Below are 21,967 nucleotides of genomic sequence, written 5' to 3'. Positions count from 1 at the left end.
GTCGGTGAGATATTTTATGTTCTCTTCTAATTTCTTGGTATTTTGGCTTTGCTTTATTAATTCTTGCTCTTTTACATGATATTTGTCTTCCAGCTGCCTGATTCTGTCCTTTAAAGCCTGGTTTTCCTTTTCAGTTTGGTCACACCGGTTTTGTAGATGCGTGAATTTCTTTTGCATTATTTCCCACTTTTCCTCCCAGAAGGCTTCCATCTTTTTGGTCATTTCTTATTCAAATTCTTCATGGGTTTGTGGAGAGTTTCCATTTCCTTTGGAAGGTTTCGGAGCATTTTCTTGTGTATCGTCTTCTATCTCCTCTGTATTTTGTATTTTGGCTCCGTAGAATGTGTCCAAAGTCTCCCCTTTCTTCTTATTTTTCTTGGGATTTTGGGGCTTCTGTGCTTCTGTGGAGTTTGCCATCTTTGAATGGGGAGGATTAGCTTTTCTTATCTCTGTCTTGTGTTCAGAGGCTTTAGTCCTGGGCAGATTGTCGGTTCTATGAGCTTTCCCTGGGTAAAACTGAGTATGCCTTAAGGCAATGACTTTCACTGGAACTGGAATGGAAGGGTCAGACCAGGAGGCCACACTCTCCCCCAGCTCTCTCTGTTTCCCTGCTGCTGAGGTGCCCCCTCGACTGGGTCGGGTTGCTTTCTGGAAGTTGCCTTCACAATAGCTGGCTGTGAGGCTGTTTTGTCAGCCCTGAGGGTTGCTGTTGTTTCAGAGGACCCTGCTCTCTGTGGGGGAGGCGGCCGTGGCTTCCCGGAGCCTTGGACTCTGCGCTCCTACCCCTTAGGTCCGAGTGATCTCAGGTTCTGTCTTTTGAGGGGGGCCGTACCTTTTGATCCAGGTCCAGGTCCAGGAGGAGGATTCCCAGGGTCTATGCTGTTGATCGTTTTGAATTTCGGCGCCTTAGGAGCTTATAGTTTGAGATCGGTCAGGAAGGGTTTTCTGGAGATCTGAACTTTAGCTTCCTCTAAGCTGCCATCTTGACCGGAAGTGTTTTTTCTTCTATTTTTGTGTCTTGAACTTCCCTAGCATCATAATAGCCCATTATGCTTGGATTTTTTGCTCATGTTTCCAGCCTACTTCCTGCCTTTGGACTTTATATTAGTGCTGGTTAGTGAATTATATAGACTTTAAGGGAAGATGTTGGAGAGTAACATCTGACCTATGCTTCTGCCCTCATATTCTTCAGCTGCTTTCATACTGGCATGATTGTGAGGAGGTCTCTTCATTGATTTGAGTTCTGTATATTTCTGAGCTGGTTTTGGTTCTATGGACTTGTTTCTAATTGGGAGTTTCATTAAACTGCTGCTTGTCTAAGTCACTATTAGGCCCACTGGTAGGCTCTGAAGATACACAGCAACTTAATTGCTTGCTTCTCTTTGGTCTGAGATGTTGTACTTTGTTCATTGGACCAGTAATTCAACTACTCAAAATTTGTTTCATGCTCACTAGGGCATACTAGGGCCCACACTTGCAACAACTCTTCTTTGTCATGGCTCTGTGACTAAGAACTGGGTGATGGGAGGCAAAGCTGACAGATGGCACTTTTTTCCTGCACTGAGTCTTAATCAGGAATTCCTTGGAATATCTTTCTGCCTTGCACTTCCTGTCTTATCACCTTGTCTCAGCCATCTCTCAGTCCATGGACTTTGAACTTCTCTCTACTACATGTATTGTTTTCCCCAGTGTCTGCAGACTCCTTGGTCCAGTTAAAACTCTGTGAACTGGAAAAATTACTCTCTATGATTTTTTATTGGTTTTCTTTATTAGAGTTTAGTCTGAGGCATTCTCTAGATCTTTGAAGAGGGTGTGTGCATAGGGGATTGGGGGGAGGGAGAGATAGATTCTAATGCTTTTCACTCTGCCATATTAGCCCCACCTCCCCCTTTCCTTTTAAAGAAGAGTTTGATTAAATATTTCATAATTAAATCTTTTATCTAACAAGGTGGAATTTGGTAATGAAAGATTAACTTCTTCCTCGACAAAAATTTTCCTTTGTGGATGACATATTTTGTCTCAAGGGCAATATTAGGTTTCCAAAGCCTCTGCTAGATAAAAACAATCATGGGGGCAGCGGAGTGGCTCAGTGAATTGAGAGCCAGGACTAGTGATGAGAAGTCCTAGGTTCAAGTCTGGCCTCAGACACTTCCTAGTTGTATGACCCTGGGCAAGTCACTCAATCCCCACTGCCTAGGCCTTATTGCTCATGCCTTAGAAAAAATACACAGTATTAATTCTAAGATGGAAGGCAAAGGTTTAAAAAAAAACAATCTTAGTAAGTGATCAAAAGGGAAAAATTTTGAATACAGCCCATGTTATGAAATGCATTTGGTGTACACTAGCTAAGTATGGAAAAATCCAGTTATGAATTCTTTGGTCATGGTGATTCATGTAAGAATTAAAAATGCAAAATAGTTATCTATCCTGAGTCTCCCTTTTTTTTTTAAAGAGAAGCACTGGGCCATAAAATGTATAAGAAGATACAAAAATTTAAACTTTGTTAGACTGTGTCTAAATCTTAGTTAAACTGATGGCTATCTTACTTCTACCATAAAATCCTACTGTGATACCTCAGCCTGTCATGGAGGTAACCCTTGGTCTTAAACACTGTGCAAGGGCAGTATAAGCTCTATCATGCTAGAAAGACATTAAATATAATTTTAGCACTAGCCTATATAAACTTTTGAGGATCAGCCTAGCTAAATATGGAGAGGCTCTTCATCAGTAAATTGGCTATTTGGTGTATGATTTGGTCATACAAACCTATAAAATATGAAAAAATTGAAAAATGATCCCAAATCCTTCTGCTTTTGCAATAATGGTAGCAAGTAATGGAAGAGGAGGGGAATAGGGTACTAAAATCAAGGATTTTTATCTAAACATTAACTCATATTTTAGTAACAAAAATGTGAGATGCATGTCCAGGTGACCAACAAAAGATTATATTATTGGAGAAACTGAATTATATAAATTCTATTTGTATAAGAAGCCAGAAGACAAAAGAAAGATAAAACTAATAGAAAAAAGAGCTCACAAATTATTGAATTATTATGTATTCTAGAGGAATAAGAAACATCATTTATTGGGAAATCTGGTAATTTCATATTTGTAACAGAACAGATGCTACCTACTTCTGGTTATTCATATGAAAACCAATGATAATGCTGTAAACTAAAGAGCATTGCTAAGGCCTATGAAGTTTTAGGCAAAAAAATTGAGACCTTAGAGGAATAAGTATTTCCCCCCATTATTGCTGAAAAATGAAGTTAAAAGCTTCAGATAAGAGGCAGATTTGGGAAGAAAATTGCAAATTAAAATGATATTCTGAGAATAAATTTTGGGTTCCCCTGCAAGACTTAAAATATAGGCGTGATGGGCTCCTAGAAAGTGATTGAGTGTACCCAAACAAATATGGTAAGAATCTATTTGCTTGAAGGCTTGTAAATGCAGTAAAAATACTTCAAATAGGAAAAAAAGGAAGGAGAAAACCACTTATATATAAAATCACACACATTCATTGTTTGTACTTTGCTTTCAAAGAGGGTCAATGACATCATGGACTGATGTCTTGAGCTGTCTTCAAATTGGATTTAAGTGAGGCAGAGTTGCACAAAGTCATTAACCTCACTCTTCCTTCCAGAGCCATCAAAGTCCAGTTGCAAGACAACATTCATGATAACTGGTAATGCCCCAGGATTCAGTTGATGAACTTGGTATCTTTGATGTCTGACCAAGCTCAAAGTGCTTCACAGCATTTTCATTAACCACTTTCATGACCACTAAAACAAACTGTTCTCATCTACACATTTCACCACATCCCTCTAACTTACCAATGGGTTTGAAGCCTTTTGGTTACCTTCCACCTGTTTTAGATGGTTTTACTATGATGTAACCACCTTGCATGCCAGAGCTTCTTGGAGCCACAAGTTAAGATTTGGGTGAAAGATATACATCAAAGGATAAGAAGCCCTGAAAAGGGCTTGGCAAAGATTAGTCCCTCATGAACATCCCCACACACACGCACACAAATGTATATACATATTATAAAGCTGATAACCTAGATACTACAGAGGATAGCTATAAATAATAAAATTCATGCCCTCAGTTTTGAATAAATGCATGAAATTAAGTTCCCCAAGCATACCAAAAATCTCTTAACTGTTCAGTCTAACAAACTTTTATTAGTCTTCATTCTACTTGATTACTCTGAAACTTTTGATACTACTGACCATATTTCTATTCATGGTTTCCATGATGGAAATTTGAGGGACAGCCTAAGAAACTGAAATGGATAATAACCTAGCAGATGAAGTTGAGAAAGGGAACCAAGACAGAGCAGTATTAAAGAAATCAAGTAGTAGACTATCCAAAGAGGAAGGGGTTCAATTCCATGTCAGGATTGATAAAGGGAACTAGGCAAATTCTGCTTGGCTTTAGAGGACAGAACTGGGAACAATGGGTAGAAATTGCAAATTTTGACTTGGTTTAAGAGAAAACTTCCTGATGATGAAAAAATGGCATGAGTTGTTTCTAGAGATTGTGATTTTCCTCACCCAAAAGTGAACCCAGATTTTTGACTGAAAACCTACTGTCCTCTTTACTATATCCTTATTAGACTATGTATATATTTTCCTAATATATTAATGAAGAACATAATCAGATATCAATAAAATATTTGTGAAACTATCAAATATCATAAGACTAGTAGTATATATGTATATATCACATTGTAATTCCTATGTCAATTTAGCAATTAGTACTTAGAAACCATAATATCCCCTGTTATGGAAAGATTTAAAATATCATATACATTTAAGATATTATAGATAAACTATTATGAAGTTGTAAGTTTATAAATTATTACAAATTTCATGCATTATTATCTAAAATTTTCACATTAATAATTAAGAGACAACTTCCTAATTGTTTTCCTTATTGCAAGTCTCTCTAAGCCATTTAGGTACTTTCCAAAATGTTGATCTCCAAGGTCATTTGGTCTAACCCCTTCATTTTCTAGATAAGGAAGACTGAGGCCCACAGAGGTTAAATGACTTGTATAAGATTACACAGGAAATAAGCTACTGAAGTAGCAATTGAATCTAAATCCTTCAATCCCAGGATCAGTGTTTTTATTGTGCTGACTACTATTTTCCCTTTTAAATCTATGTTCCAAGCAGATTGTCCTTCTTCACCACAAGACACTCCCATCTCCTACTTTCATTCTATCATATAGGCCAGGAAAGCATTCCTTTCTTATCTCTGCCTCTTCGAATATTGAGCTTCTTTCCTGTTCCCTGGCCCCAGTCTTCTCATTTCCACTTAATGTTTTTTAAACCCTTACCTTTCATCTTAGAATTAATACTGTGTATCATTTCCAAGGCAGAAGAGTGACAAGGGTTAGGCAATGGGAGTTAAGTGACTTGCCCAGGGTCACAGAGTTAGGAAGTTTCTAAGGCCAATTTTGAAACCAGGACCTCCCATCTCTATCCACTAAGCCATCTACAGATCCTCTTTTTTTCATACATATTTTGTATTATGTGGGTACATGTTGTTTTGCCAGATATAATGCAAATTCCTTGAGGGTAAGTATTGTTTAACTTTTTTGTTTGAACTCCAAGGGGTTAGTTCAGTTCCTGAACATGGGGAAAACAATAAATATTTGTTGAGTGATTGATTAAAGAGGAAAGCTTTGGAGTCAGAAGATCTGCATTCAAGTCCTTCATCTGACATGTAATACCTATGTGACCACTGACAACCTCTGGCAACTCTCTAAAATAATAGTTTTGGAAGTCTGCCTACTGGTAGGGAGTTTCCATACTTGGAATACCAACAAAATCACAGGATTGGATAAAAAAATTTAATTAATGGCTTTAATTTGGTTTCTATATTTATCTTTTTAAAATAGTCCTTACTTTTTAAAGTTACTATTTAAGTTCATTCATATCATCCTCCACTATAATTCTATTCTAAAATTTCATTTAGTGTAAAAGTGATCCAGAGATCTTGTAGGCTATTCCAATGAAACACAAGTGTTGGCAGATTTGATTGAGCAAAAGAGTTTTAAAGAATGATTCCGGCAACAGACTACAAGCTAAGTTTAGAAAGACTCATTCATCATTATATTGGTTTCAGGGTGATAAAACTTTGGGTTATGGACATTCAGAAAGATCATCTACCAAGTCAGAGAGTGATTGTAAATTTTTTTAGAGAGAATATCCTAAAATGGGAGAAAACATGAAGTAGCAGCAGTAGTCTCTTAAAAGCATGTTTATAGTAAGTTAAAATATATACAAAAATTTCAAAATGGCAGTCATTGAATAATATTATCTAATATTTATGTGTGTATGTATCCATTAGTTAAATCCATATTACCTAAATTTTTGAGAAAGGATCTAAAGGAATTGTGATGAAGTGGGAAAAGCAATGGTGTTAGAGGAAGACAATGAGTTTGATTTCCAGATGTGGTACTAATTAGTAGTATGCTTCTGGGCAAATAACTTTAACTTCCTTGTACCTCAATTCCATAAGTTAAGAATGGATATGATGATATTGTACTATATCTACCTTGAAAAATTATTATGGGGAAAATGATTATGTAAATGATTTACAATTGTGAGAAAGTGCTTCACAAACATGCTCTTTTAAAATCTAATACTGAAACACTAAAAGAAAAGTAATCAAAATTCCAAATGAGTTTTAATAAAGGTGTCAGAAACTAGTCCAAATATTATTTGCTTTAGAAATGTTACCCATATATTATCAAAACCATTTACTTTGAGCCACAAATCCAAGTAGTATCTTTGGAGTATCTCACTTTGCCCTTTTATCATTTAGTCTGTCTAATAGGTGTGAGATGCTGTCTCAGAGTTGTTTTGATTTGTATTTCTCTAATCAGTAATGATTTCAAGTATTTTTTCATGTCTATATAAAGTTTTTATTTTTATCTGAAATTCTTTTGTCTTTTCATATTTTTTACTCTTTTTTTAGTTGGGGAACGGTTCATATTCATATACCTTTTCAAAGTTCTCTGTATATTTGAGGTATTAGAACTCTATATGAGAAATTATGTATTCAATTTTTTAAGTTTTCTATCCTCCTTCTAATCCTTGCTACATTACTTTTATTTGCACAAACTTTTAAAATTCAATGTAATCAAAGTTATACATTTTATATCTCACAATGCTCTCTTATTTATAAAATTGTCTACTATCCATAAATCTTGAAGGCAACATGTTTCCTGTTCTTTTAATTTGCTCATAATATCTCCTTTTATGTCTTGGTCATGTGTCCATTTTAATCTTATCTTGGCAAATGGTGTAAGGTATTGGTCTATAACTAGATTCTTCTATCTAGTCTGCCCAATAATTTAATTTTTTTTCCTGAAGGCAGTTTAATTTTTTTAATTTTTTCCCCATTTCAATAAGTTTATTTAGTCAATTTAGAACATTATTCCTTGGTTACAATAATCACATTATTTCCCTCCTTCCCCTCCACCCACTCTTCCCCCAGCCAACACACAATTTCATTGGGTATTAAATGAGTCCTTGATCAGAACCCATTTCCATGTTGTTGTTTACACTAGGATGTTCATTTAGAGTCTACATCCCCAACAATATGCCTTCAACCCATGTATTCAAGCAGTTTTTTTTCTTTGGTGTTTTTATTCCCACAGTGTTTCCTCTGGATGTGGATAGTGGTTTTTATCGTAGGTTCCTCCAAGTTGTTCAAGGTCATGGCATTGCCGCTAATGGAGAAGTCCATTACATTCGATTGTACCACAGTGTATCAGTTTCTGTGTACAGTGTTTTCCTGGTTCTGCTCCTCTCACTCTGCATCAATTCCTGGAGGTTGTTCCAGTCCCCATGGAATTCCTCCACTTTATTATTCTTTGAGCACAATAGTATTCCATCACCAACATATACCACAATTTATTCAGCCATTCCCCAATTGAAGGGCATCCCCTCATTTTCCAATTTTTTGCCACCACAAAGAGCACAGCTATGAATATTTTTGTACAAGTCTTTTTCCTTATTATCTCTTTGGTGTACAAACCCAGCAGTGCTATGGTTGGATCAAAGGGCAGACAGTCTTTTATCGCCCTTTGGGCATAGTTCCAAATTGCCCTCCAGAATGGTTGGATCAATTCACAACTCCACCAGCAATGCATTAATGTCCCTACTTTGCCACATCCCCTCCAACATTCACTACTTTCCTTTGCTGTCATGTTAGTCAATCTGCTAGGTGTGAGGTGATATCTCAGAGTTGTTTTGATTTGTATTTCTCTGATTATAAGAGATTTAGAGCACTTTTTCATGTGCTTATTAATAGTTTTGATTTCTTTAACTGTGAAAATTGCCTATTCATGTCCCTTGCCCATTTATCAATTGGAGAATGGCTTGATTTTTTGTACAACTGGTTTAGCTCTTTATAAATATGAGTAATTAGACCTTTGTCAGACATTTTTGTAATGAAGATTGTTTACCAATATGTGGCTTCCCTTCTGATTTTGAATGCATTCATTTTGTTTGTACAAAACCTTTTAATTTGATGTAATAAAAATTATTGATTTTACATTTTGTCATTTTTTTCTAGCTCGTTTGGTTTTAAAGTCTTTCCTTTTCCAAAGATCTGATAAGTATACTATTCTGTCTTCACCTAATTTGCTTATAGTTTCCTTCTTTATATTAAGGTCATTCACCCATTCTGAGTTTATCTTGGTGTAGGGTGTGAAGTGTTGATCCAAACCTAATCTCTCCCATACTGTCTTCCAATTGCCAGCAGTTTTTATCAAAAAGTGGGTTTTGGTCCCAAAAACTGGGATCTTTGGGTTTATCATAGACTGTCCTGCTGAAGTCATTTACCCCAAGTCTATTCCACTGATTCTCCTTTCTGTCTTTTAGCCAGTACCAAATTGTTTTGATAACCACTGTTTTATAGTATAGTTTGAGATCTGGGACTGCAAGTCTGCCTTCCTTTGCATTTTTTTCTTGATTTCCCTGGATATCCTTGATCTTTTGTTCTTCCAAATGAACTTTGTTATGTTTTTTTTTTCTAATTCTGTAAAGAAGTTTTTTGGTAGTTCAATGGGTATGGCACTAAATAAGTAAATTAATTTGGGTAGGATTGTCATTTTTATTATGTTAGCTCGTCGCACCCATGAGCTGCCCAATAATTTTAATCAAATAGTGTATTCTGAATCCCAAAATTTGGATATTTACTTTTGTCAAATACAAGATTACTATAATATTTTACTATTGGTTTATTTTGTGTCTTTTCTATTCCACTGATGTACTTTTCTATGTCTTAGACAATATCAGATAGTTTTGATAATTAACATTTTATAATGCAATTTAAAATTAGACCTCCTTCCTTTACATTTTTTCACTAATTTCTTTGATATTTATTACCTTTTGTACTTTCAAATCAATTTTTTTATTTTAGTTCAATAAAATACTTTCAAAATAATTTAATTGGGATGGCATTTACTAAATAGATTAGATAGGATTGTCATTTTAACCACGTTGACTCTGTCAACCCATGAATAATCAATCTTAAAGTGTTTTATAATTATGTTCATGTACTTCCTGAGTTTGTTTTGACAAGTGTACTCATAGATATTTTATTCTGTTTATAGTTATTTTAAGTGGGGTATCTTTCAATCTCTACTTGCATGCCTGTTGGTGATCTTTAAAAATGATGATTATTATGTGTTTTTTTTTAATATTCTGCCATTTTGTTAAAATTATTGATAGTTTCAACTAACCTGAACTAACTAGTTTAATCTCTAGTGGGTGGTAGTAGTCTCTCGGTAATGGAGAATGACATGTCTTTGTGCGTTTTCATAAATGAGTGTGCACAAAGACACTTGTGTGTGAAGGAGATTTAAGTGGAAAAGTCTATGCACAGAGACAGACCCACTCTCTCGGCGTTGGAAGCCTGGGTCCATTGGCACGAAAAGTCGTTACACTTGAAGACTTCCTCAGCTGCATTGGATGGCCATGTTATCTTTTGTGCTCCAACACACCCTAAGCACTGCACAGTGCCTTGCTGCATTGCCCTCTCAGCTGTTGAACCTTCTTATTGGTTTCTTCCGTCTGTTCCGCAGAAGCAGTCTTCACATGCTGGGTGAGCAAAGCCCTGGTTCACCAGGGGTCGACAATGACCCGATGGCTACCCTCACAAGGTTTAGCCGTCCTGTTGAAGCCATTGCCTGGGGTGTGGCCACTGCCGCATGCTAACAGCTACTAGGAGCCACAAGTGAGAGCATCTTAGTAGCAGTGAAAGTTGAAACCACTCTGAGAATTCTTCCAAACAAATCCTTTAAAAGTACCTCAAAACAACAGGAGTCAAAAACTATCAGTAAGACAGAGTGAGGGGGCTCTCCCCTGTTGAACACAACTTAAAAGGTGGGCAGAGAGAATTGAATTTCACCAAATAAGGGGGAACTGGAAGCAAAATTGCACACAGAAGAATGCTAGCTGACCACCTCCCATCTTCCATGCCATGTTCTGAACCTGGGCATAGGACAACTCTGGGATCCCTGGATCCTGCCTACATCTTCAACAGAGCACCCTAAACCCCAGAATCACCCCCTTGAAGTCCCAAGCCCTAGCACCAACCCAAAGTGAGGCCTGGAAGTCCATAGCATTTGGCCTTTTCAAGCCTGTTCTGTGGTGAAGCCCTTAGCCCCAGGATAAAATAGCTAAAAGTGCTGGTTCCTGAAAGCCATCAACAGAGGAGACAGAAATCAGGAGCTTTCAGAACCTCCAGTCCACAGGCAAAAAAGGCTAGGGAAGTGAGTAGACAGCTATCACTCACTGTAAATCATATAAACCTCAGAAACAAATTAATAAAATTAATTTCATATGTATTTATTAAATGGTATTTATTGAAAGATACATTCCTTATACTGACAAAAATATCACCATTAATTTCTTCCACTGAATATGATCTTCTCCTGAGAAACATCTAATTACTAAATGATAGTAAAGATATACTTTTATGAAATACTTTATATTTACTATCTTAAAACATGACTTCTTTATATTTTAACTTTAATATAAACATACTACATGCATATTCATTAAGGGTTTGACTTTCCCTACATTCAATAAGTATGAGGAAAAAACATAAACTACTCTATGCTAAGTCCAATGCTAACAAACTGTCACCAATGGGAAAAGGAGAGCTCTCAGAGTATTTAAAAATAAGGTATTAGCTTGTTGTCATAATGACAATGAATAGAAATTGCAGAATTTCACAATTGGAAAGGACCTAAAAAATCATGAATGACTGAATAAATAAACCATGTATTAAGCTCTCTTTATGTACAAAGAACTATGTAAAGCACTGAGAATGAAGAAAAAAAATAAGATAGTCCCCATTCTTGAAGAGGTCACATTCTATAGGGAAGACATTACATAGGTAGGATTTTAGCTACAAGTCAAGTGGAAAAGTCCCATAGTCTTCATGGTTCACTAGCAAACTGGACAGTTAATGCATCATCTTTAAAGATATTTTTACTAATAAAATCATGTGAGTTTTTTATGTTGAAGGAATAAAATACCTACTATTATGTGCCTAGCACTCTTTTAAGTGCTTTACAAATATTATCTCATTTGATCATCAAAATAACTCTGGAAAAAAGGTGTTATTATTATTCACTTGAGGAAACTGAGGCAGAGAGAAGTTAAGTGATTTGACCAGGATGACAGACAAGTTTCTGAGATGGAATTTGAATTTAGATCTTCTTGATTTTAAGTACAGTGTTCTGATCACTGTACCATCTAATTCCCTCTGTTGAATTATTTGATAATTCTGAGCCCTTTCGGTGGCAAGAACTATTTGGGGGGGGGGTCTTTAATAGCTATGACTGTAGTACCTTGCCTTTCTTGTGTGGGGATGGCTGGCCCCTTATCCAAAGAAGTTGCTTCCCAGAATGCTGGCTGTGAGGCCTGGACAAAAAGGATTGATAATCTGGAAGGTGCTTCCCCCTTCCAGAACTTCTGTGCCTATCTGACTGCCATCTGGTGAACATATAACTAACTAAACAATAACCCCTGTTTAGTATGAACATAATAAAATATCATTCAGGCCTTGATGAAGAAATCTATTAAAAAAACCACTAACTTTTTTTTTTAACCCTTACCTTCTGTCTTGGAATCTATACTATGAATTTAGAATCATACTAAGTATTGATTCTAAGGCAGAAAAGTGTCAAGGGTTAGGCAATTATGAGTTTCCCAGGATCACATAGCTAGAAAATGTGTGAAGATACTCTTAAACCCAGGTTGTACCAACTCTAGACCTGGAGTTCTATCCCTAGTCCTATCTAGTTGCTTGTGGAATCTATTAACTTTTGAAAAAGCTTACTGCATGTATGGTAATTCTAAATGCTTGGAAGTTTTTCCCACAAATAAAGACAAATTTGTCTATTCGAAACATCTATCTACCCACTGCTTCTAATTCTGCTTTCTGAGACAATTCAGAAGTTCCCCTTCCATATGGCAGTTATTCAAATAACTGAACGAGTTATGTTTTCCTCAAATCTTTTGTTCTTCAGGATAAATATTCCAACTTTTAAAAAGCTGATTCTTGTATGACATGAATTGGAAACCCTTTATCATCCTGGTGGCCCTTTTCTAGAAGCTCTAGAGCTTTAGAACACCTTTCTTAAAATGTGGTACCAAGAACTGGGCAAAATACTAATATATGAACCAGTATGGTCTATTTTTTAATATGATGCCTCTTATTTTTAATGAAATTTCAGATTCAAATAATTATATCTGAGCTACCATATCTTAGCTGAGCTTGAAGTTCAACAAAATCTGCAGATCTTTTGCCTCCCATATGTCTTGTATTTGCAAATTTTTCACCCAATTATATCTTTTGAGATCCTTCCTTCTCCACCAAAAAGGTACAGTGAATACAATTGTTAAACTTGGCTTTTATATCTTGCCTCAGAAAGTGACATGAGCTCAATCAAGTTTCTATCTTTTTCATCCTTAATTTTCTCATTCATAAAGTAATAATAATCCATAGTTCTTATATCACAGGCTAATATATATATATCCTGACCGAGAACCCAATTCCCCTACCAGCCAGAATCTTCTCCAGAATTCAATCCCCTGGGGCCCTTCCCCCATCGAGGTGATCAGTTCCACACACTCTTCAGCCTGGCACTTTTCTTATGTGCCAGCCTCTATCACAAGGCTCATTATAAGGATTCAAATGATATGCTATTATTTCTCATTCTTCTTATCTTTATTCTATCATTATTAGCTTTTAGCTTTATTTCATCTGGAAATTTGGTAAACATATCAAGTATGTCTCTATCCAAGAAATCAACAGAAATGGAAAAAAAAACACAGAGCCTAGCACAAATCCCTGAAGTGCTCTACTGGCTTCTTTCCAGGCTGACAGCAAACCATTAATGACTATGTTTTGAGATTAGCCTATTCAACCAGTTTTGAAACCACTGGGTCATACTATTGTCTAGCCTACTCCCTTCATCTTTCCCACAAAAGTAACATAATCGACTGTCAAATGTTTGCTAAAATATAAGTAAAGTATGTACACTACATTTCCTTGACCCATCAATCAAATATTTTTTTTTACAAAAAAGGGTAATTAGGTTTGCTGACATGATTTGCTCTTGATGAATACATTCTAGTTCTTTGCGATTATCTTTTTCTTTTATAGATGTCTACTAACTACCTTTCTGATGATATTCTAGAATTTTGCTAGGAATTAGTTGAAGTCAAGTTCATTGATCTATAGGTGTGACAGAACCCACCACCCCCTCTTTTCTTCTTTGAAAATCAGGATATTTATCTGGCCCCATGGCACTTCTCCCTCTCACTTTCTAGGAGCTTTTAAAAACATCTAACAATTACTGAGCAATTATGTCTGCTAGCTCTTGCATTCTGTAAGAACTGTAAGAGTTAATTGGCAGCAAGTAACTTGAGCAAATGAAGAACATCTAGATGCTCTCTTACTATCTCCTAAATCACCTTGAGTTATAATTAGTTTTATATACATTTTTCTTTTTACTTCAAAGATAATTAATCTTAATAAACAAAATATAACCATAATAAGAATTGAGAAGGATGATATTATTTTAATTATCATTATCCATTCCATTACCAGGCAATATAGGAAACAAAACACTTAACTCTTGTCTTTTAACTTGTTTTTACCCTCCTCTTTTTTGCATTAGTCTCAGTTTTATAAATCCATACCACACTTTTGCATTCACATTCTGTTACTTGCCCTTGAAGACTGGATGTCTGTCACCAATAGAATTAGTGAAAGTAGAAGAAATAAGAGGTTTATGGAGAAAGAACATAAGCTCAATTTTAGACATGTTAAATTTGAGATACTGAAGGGACATACAGGTGAAGCCTTGTGAACAATATGGAAAGTTGGAGCTACAAAATGAGATTAGGACTAAAGATTTGGGAATTACCTATATAATTATAGTAGTTGAAGCCATGAGAATTAAGAGGTTGAAAAGTAAAAGAGAATAAGGAAACCTAAGAATAAAACTTTTGGGAAAACTATCCTAAGGCATTAGGAAGAGGATGATGAGTTAAATGAAAGAGAGAGTAAGGACTGTCAGAGACATAAAAGGATAATCAGGATGATGTGATTATTATGAATCCAAGATAGAGAAAAGATAAAATAGGAAAGGAAGTTCAATAATATAGTAGGCTATAGAAAGGTCAAGAAAGATGAAAACTGAAAAAAGGTCATTGGACTGTGAGAGTAGTTTCAAAATAGTGTTAGAGTCAAAAGTCAGATTGCATGAGGTTATAGGGAAGGTGGGTATCAAGAAAGTAAAGGTATTGGGCACAAAAAACTTTTTCCAACAAGTTTGACAATAGAAAGGAAAGAGATAAAACAATATTTAGGAGATACAATGTTCAAGGGTAGTAATTTTTAATGTCAAAATATTTTTGGCATTGGGTTGATCTGAGGATATTTATAGGCAGATAAAAAGTTGAGAAACAAAGCTTTAAATTTGTTGTTTTTTTTTAAGAGGAAATGATTATTAGAACAAAATCCTGAAGGATGTAGGGAAATCAATCAAGAATACAGTTAAAGGGATTAGCCTTGGTGAAGAACAGAAACACCTCTTCTTTTGTGACCAGTAGAAAGAAGGAAAACTTAGTTGGTGATGTTGGATTTCATGGGAAAGGGAAGTGGAGTTAAGAAAACTCATATTCGATAAATTCAATCTTATATTAGTATCTTCAAGTTAAGAAGCATTTAAGTGCCTACTGTGTGCCAGGTACTGTACTAACCTCCAGGAATACAAAGAAAGGCTAAAAAAAAAACCCTAATCCTTGATCTCAAGGAGCTCAAAGTCTAATAATATCAACCTTTAACCACCATAAATCTCTATCATCTCTTCTTTGGGCATAAGTGTCTGAGGAGACTCCATTTGAAAGAAAAGTATGCAAAAATACCTTGTCTTGGAAGGGTAGCTTAGTCTATAAGTATCTCCTTACTTGGTACTCCTCTTTAGGCAGGAAAATGTCTATATTTTGACTATCAAAAACCCCATTATCCATAAGGGCTATCTGCCTAGACAAAATCTCCATTTATCTGCAACTTCTCCCTGGACTCTAATCCTTATCTGCTCCAGTCCTACCTCTAACAGGTCTCTCTATTTTTCTATCTTGTCTATCTAGTGTGCTCTCTGAAATCACTCCTCTACTGTTAACAATTCCCTTTTTCTTGACTACCTTCCTTCTGTTTTCAGGTGCTTACTGAAATTTGGCTCTCATCTATATATACTATATATCCCTTGGTTCACCTTCAAATTAATATTGGCTAGTACTCTAAAGTTTCTGAAAGCATACCCATACCACATTAAGATTTAAGGTATTTCTTGCTCTTTAATATTTCTAGATTCTCGAATTTAATGGACTTCTCCATTAGTAGCAATGCAGTGGTCCAGAACAACTCAGAGGGATTTATGAGAAAGAACACTATCCACATTAAGAGGAAAAACTGTGGGAGTAGAAACACAGAAGAAAAACAACTGCTTGATTACATTGGTCGAGGGGATGATTGGGGATGTAGACTCTAAATGATCATCTTAGTGCAAACATCAACAATATGGAAATAGGTTTTGATCAAGGACACATGTAAAACCCAGTGGAATTGCATGTGGGCTACAGGAATGGGTGGGGGAGGGGAGGGAAAGAATATGTTCTAAATTGACTAAATAAAATTTTCAAAAAATATTTCTAGATTCTTCCTGCATTATACTTATTCACCAAGATCATTTTGACTTTTATTCCATTTGAGAGTATCATACTGTCAAGATCCTTAGAGCTATCAACTACTGAGTTGCAGTTCACTTTCCCATCTTCCACACAACAATTGTTTCTCAGTTCTTTTCTCTAAAATTCTACTTCCATTCATGATAACTTTTAGTATTGGCATTGATGACCTTTTGAAGTTTATCACCCTGCACTCCTTTGAGTCATACTTCTGGTCCCATCAGTTACCCAATTAGGTGGTCGCCCATCTTAGTCTTCACAATAATCTAACATTGTTCCATTACTAGACCAAACAATCACAGAATCACAGAAATTCAGAATTAGAAGCAACCTCATTAGTTATCTAGTACCCTAACCCTTACTTTTAACCTTAACTCAGACTCTTAATGAATTTTCTTAACAACACAACTGACAAGTGGTCATCCAGCCTTTTCTTGAAACTTCCAACAAAGAGGAACATACTATTTTCCAAGGTATTCATTCCATTTTTGGATAGCTCTAAATTATTAGAGATGTCTCTATTAAGAGATGTTATTTTCTATTTAAAGCCTAAATTTGCCTCTTTACAATCTCAATCCAGGAACCTGAAATCTCTCTGTGGACAGAAAGAATGTCCTTTCCCCTCCTTCTGATACACTTAAATAAAACCTTTTTTTTTTGTTTGTTTTCACTAAATCTATGATCTTCAATTTTTGCTGTTTTGGTAGTTCATAAATCTTGTTATATCTTTAATTTCATTCTTTCATAATATTCACCTAATTAGATTAAAAGGGTTAAGTTACTGTCCTCTACATTCAGGTCTTTCTCTTTTGTTAGCCTTTTCCTTTTCATGCTCTGCTAATTTTCAACAATGCATGCCACCCCTTACATTCACCTTTTCTGCCCCTATTCCCAAGCTATTGAATGAAGGAAGTCATAAAATCATGTCCCAGGGCCACTGAAAATTCCTTATTAGTGTTACACTGAAATCATTTTATCTCTTTGACTCTATATTACTAGCTCAACCAATCTTTTTCCCTAGAGCCTTCTTACCTTCTTACACTTAATAATCCTTTTCAAATTATGCTATTAACTTCTATATATATATGCTGTTTCCCCTTATATTGTTGTAAAGTTATATTCAATGGTATCTGGTTCTTCCAGACCCCTTTTAGGGTTTTCTTGACAAAGATACTTCAATGGTTTGCTATTTCCTTCTCCTGTTCATTTTACAAATGAGGAATGGAAGCAAATAGGTTTATGTGCCTTGCCCAGGGTTACACATCTAATTAAGGGCCTGGCTCTTTTAATCTATTGCATTACCTAGCTGCCTATATCCCACCCATATCTCCTAGAAAATAAGCTTCTTGTGGGGGCACAAATTTTATTTTCTTTTTATCTCCATAGAGAACACTATGGCACAAAGGGATAGACTACCTTCCCTTTTCAACTCTTTTTTTTTTTAATTCCTGGTTGATTTGAAGACTCAATTCAAATACTACTTTTTGCAGAATATCTTTCCTGGTTCCTTCCAGCTGCTACTACCTTTACTCCACTGTTTGATTTCTATCTATTATATATATATATATATGCATATATATGTGTGTGTGTGTATCTATAGGTATATATCTTCACAGATTATTTCCCTTTTTACAATATAAATTCCTTGAGGACAAGGACTATTACTTATTTTTCTTCTCTTAGTATTCCCAAGATTAGCAGTATTTGGAATATAGTAATAACTTAATAAATACTAGTTGATTAATTGATTCTATGGATTCAATTATTACCTCTATGTAGATCAATCCTAAATCTACACATTCAGGCCCAATTTTTCTCAAAAATTCGAGTTCTATACTTTCAATCCAGTTCAGTGTTTACAACTGGATACCCCAACAGAATCTCAAATTCAACATGGCCAACATGTATCTCATCCTTTCTCCCTCTAATCGATACTTATCTCAGGTTCTCTTTTTAAAATTTTATGTTATAATCAAACTCCCATTATTTTATTAATATATGCATTTATTGAATGAGCATTCATTAAATATCTGTAATGGGCCAGGTACAATTCTAAGTACTGAGGCATTATTCTAGGACAAGTCACCCAAGTTAAAACCCTAATCATTCTTTATACTTCTCTTTTGCCTATCACTCATATTTATTGCCAAGTTCTGATTATACCTCAAAAATCATCTTTCTCCTTCCAAAGTCACCACCCTCACAGTATCTTAGGCCTTTGCCATATCTTGGTTGTATTACTATAATAGCCTCCTAATTTCAGTTGCCTCTCATTGTATGAATACTAATGGAGCATAATGAAGATCTATTGTTTATTCTTTTGTCTTGCAGCATTCATGGTATATCTTCTTTTAAAGTCATACTTTTTGATATCTTTTATATTTACTTCTACTGTGCAACTTTGGGTAGGTTACTTAGCCTTTCTGGTCCAAATTACCTAGAATCAGAATTCATTACCTTATAAGGTCCCTTCCAGCTCTAAATCTGTACCTCTGAATCTGTGCAATTTTTCTTTGAAAATTTTATTTGTCTGAAACTGTGTCATTTTCTTACAAAAGAAAAAAATCTTTAATAATTTCTCAATTCACAAGATATATTGCAAATTTATTAACCTAGCATTCAAAGCCATTTATAATCTGACCACCAACTTGTTAATCTTTATCTCATGATCCTCCAAATGAATCTTCTACTCTGCTGAGAATAATTTTCTTCATAGTTCCTTGAATACATCTGGCTCAACCTATCATTTTTGCTCATGATATGCTTGACCTCAAAAGCCATCTTCAATTCTTTGTTATTGTTGTTTTTTTTTTAAATATCTAAATTCTACCTATTTCTCAAAGCAACTGCCACTTGAAGCTTTCTATACCATTCTAACACACTGATTTTGCTTTTTTGTCAATACATCAGTTTCTGTACTACAAATTCATTAAAATATTTCATATATATATTTTTTATGGGATCACAGCTGTTTTTATGTAGAATCACAGATGATCTCCAAGTCTCTCCTTGTAGAGCTATAATCTTGCTATAGATTTATGATACTAAAACTCATTGTAAATTGGCAGCTATTGAAGGTTTTTAAATGGGAATCATTTGATAAAAGTTGTGCATTAAAAATTAATCTGACATGGATATAAAATGGATTATGAGGGAATGACTAAAGGTGGACTAAGTGGTATGACTTTATTATAGACTTAGTCAATATAACTTTATAATTTTCTATTACAGATGGCCATACAGAAAATGAGGATAAAGAAGATGGGAAATAATCCAGGATTAGAACTGATTAAGTTTAGGAATGAACAAAAGTATAGTAATAAAACAGGATGATTAAAAATGTCAGAGAAGGAAGTGAAAGATAAGAAAAGTAGGAATTAAAGGGAAAATGAGTGCAAATAAACAGGTAGTATTTAAATAAACATTTATTAAACATGACACTTTGAGCTTCCTGTGTATTCTTTCTTTTCAATAAGTATCCTCTTTCACCAATGGTTATTTTATAAAGAGGGGGTGAACCTTCAAATACTTTAACAATTTTAGACTTTTATTGATAAAGAAAGTAGAGGAAAAATATTGCTAAAAATCCAAGAAAGTTTAACCTATAAATGCACTTTTAAAGGTTTGGAAATAATGATAAATTAGGATAAATGAATGGGTTCTCATACAAATATTCATTTATTAACTTTTGATAAATATTACTAGTGCAAAGAATCACTTGAATGGAATTCTTGGACTTAGTCACTATTATTTTTCAAGGTGCTTTTCTATAATTGAAGAATACACCAAGCACTTTCTAAAGAATGACTTAAATATTAAATGAATAACGATCAATATTTCTCAATTCTAGACAATTCAAATACTTAATTCTTGTTTGGCATTAACAATGTACTTTTTGATTAAATGCATTTTTAAAAGTCACTAGACCTCTGGGAAGAAATCTACATGAAATTTATTTGAAAGCATCAACAAATTACATATTCTACTTCCTTCTTTCAATGAGGTCTTTAGACCAGAGATTCCTGCATTTAAAAAAGGGGGGACCCTCAAACCAAAAGCAATATAACAGAACTCTTGGCTCTCTCACTTAAAGTCACACTACTCCTTCCTGAAGATTCCAAGGTTAGGTATGCACAATTATAAAAGGTTTTCTACTATAGTTGTTGGCTACAAAAAATTTTTATTTTTTAATGTAAATGTCTTTGGCTCTCTAAAGTACAAGTGCAAAAAGAACTTTAAAATGTTCTCTCTAAAAGTCTATTTGAGAATCTTATGTATATTCCCAAATAGATACTAAATACACTTGAATTTTTTTGTCCACTACAACATATAGCTTATATTATTTATAGTAAAACAGTTCTGTAAATGAGATTTCTTCACCAAGAAACCAAATCTGTCTTAATTTGAATTAATATGCTTAAAATTACAGTAAAGTATCCTATGACATCAAAATGTTCACAATATTATTTTATTGTGGACATTTCATAGAAAATGACAGTATACCAACATAGTAAAAAGCAAAATATAAAATAACTCATTAAGACCATCTTGGTGATTAATATTTTATCTTATTTTAGAATATTGCATGCCATTACATCCCATTAGCTCACTTAAAATAATTTTTCTTGATCAAAAATTTAATTTTAAGTACTTAGCAGGAAGCAATGAGTTAAACATGATTTATTTGAAATGCTAAAATAAAATTTTAATTAGTAATAATATTACCAGTACAATAATGCCTCATATACAATAGTCAAAGTATCAGTTAAATGGTCTGAAAGGCATATAACTTTTCGTTCATATTTTTAAATGTTAAAAATTATCTAAAAATGCACAAAATATTTTAAACTAGATTTTATCTTCTTAGAAGCAAGTATAACTAGAAGTTTGAAATGAATAGCTAGGCTCCATTTACATTAGTATATTTTTAAAAAGTATACAATCCTACCTTCCATTGCCCTTTTAAAGAAGACCTTACAGCTTCCACAGGTGAGGACTCCATAGTGGCAACCAGATGCTTCATCCCCACAGATTAAACAAATCTTCTGAGGTAATGATTCAAAACCATATTGAGGACTCTGGTTGGCTTCTGTATCTGGCCTTTGAATTAAATAAAAAGTATGATGACATTTTCAATATCCAACAATGAAACCTTTAAAAAAACCCACTGAATTCAAAAGGTTAATTTTTTAAAAAGAAAATTCCAATGATTCTAAATAAAAATTGAAGTAATTTAAAATATACTGATAAACAGTTCCCAATTTCCTTGTCCTTTTCTTGTAAACTTTATATAAATAAACTATTCATTTGTAACATTCTTCAGAGATATAAACTTTTTAACCAATCAGTAGCATCCAGTTAGAAAGGTCAACAAATGAGGGAAGAAGACATGATGCCAGAGAAAGGCAGTCCATAGCAAAAATGAACTGTTTACCAGTAAACGTAGAAGTTAGAAGTTGTCAATTAAAATGCTAACTTTGCTTTTAATCAAATCCACTACTTTCTGGGAATAATGTACCTTTGTGCTTTGTTTATTTGACATGTATCAATAAACTATGACTCGGCTCTTCTGGGACAGCATGAAGGTAAGGCAGTGCTTTAACCGCCATGCAAATGCCTGATGCAAAATCCTATCTCGAAAAAAAAAAAGTAATTTTATGATTTTGATCGTT

The 21,967-nt window shown here is 34.5% G+C and overlaps 1 protein-coding gene across 3 annotated transcripts in view; it reads right to left on the bottom strand.

The window, feature by feature from the left end:
* Positions 1–21,967, bottom strand: part of PGR (progesterone receptor) — a 101,221-nt gene that overhangs the window by 76,053 nt on the left and 3,201 nt on the right. For all 3 annotated transcript variants that reach the window (XM_007494951.2, XM_001362335.5, XM_007494950.3), the window contains exon 2: positions 21,244–21,395. In XM_007494951.2, coding sequence (XP_007495013.1) covers positions 21,244–21,395 — 152 coding nt within the window. The remainder of the gene's footprint in view (positions 1–21,243; positions 21,396–21,967) is intronic.

The sequence above is a fragment of the Monodelphis domestica genome, chromosome 4, assembly GCF_027887165.1.
Source record: "Monodelphis domestica isolate mMonDom1 chromosome 4, mMonDom1.pri, whole genome shotgun sequence".
Lineage (NCBI taxonomy): Eukaryota > Metazoa > Chordata > Mammalia > Didelphimorphia > Didelphidae > Monodelphis > Monodelphis domestica.
This window is presented reverse-complemented; position numbering and strand designations above follow the sequence as displayed.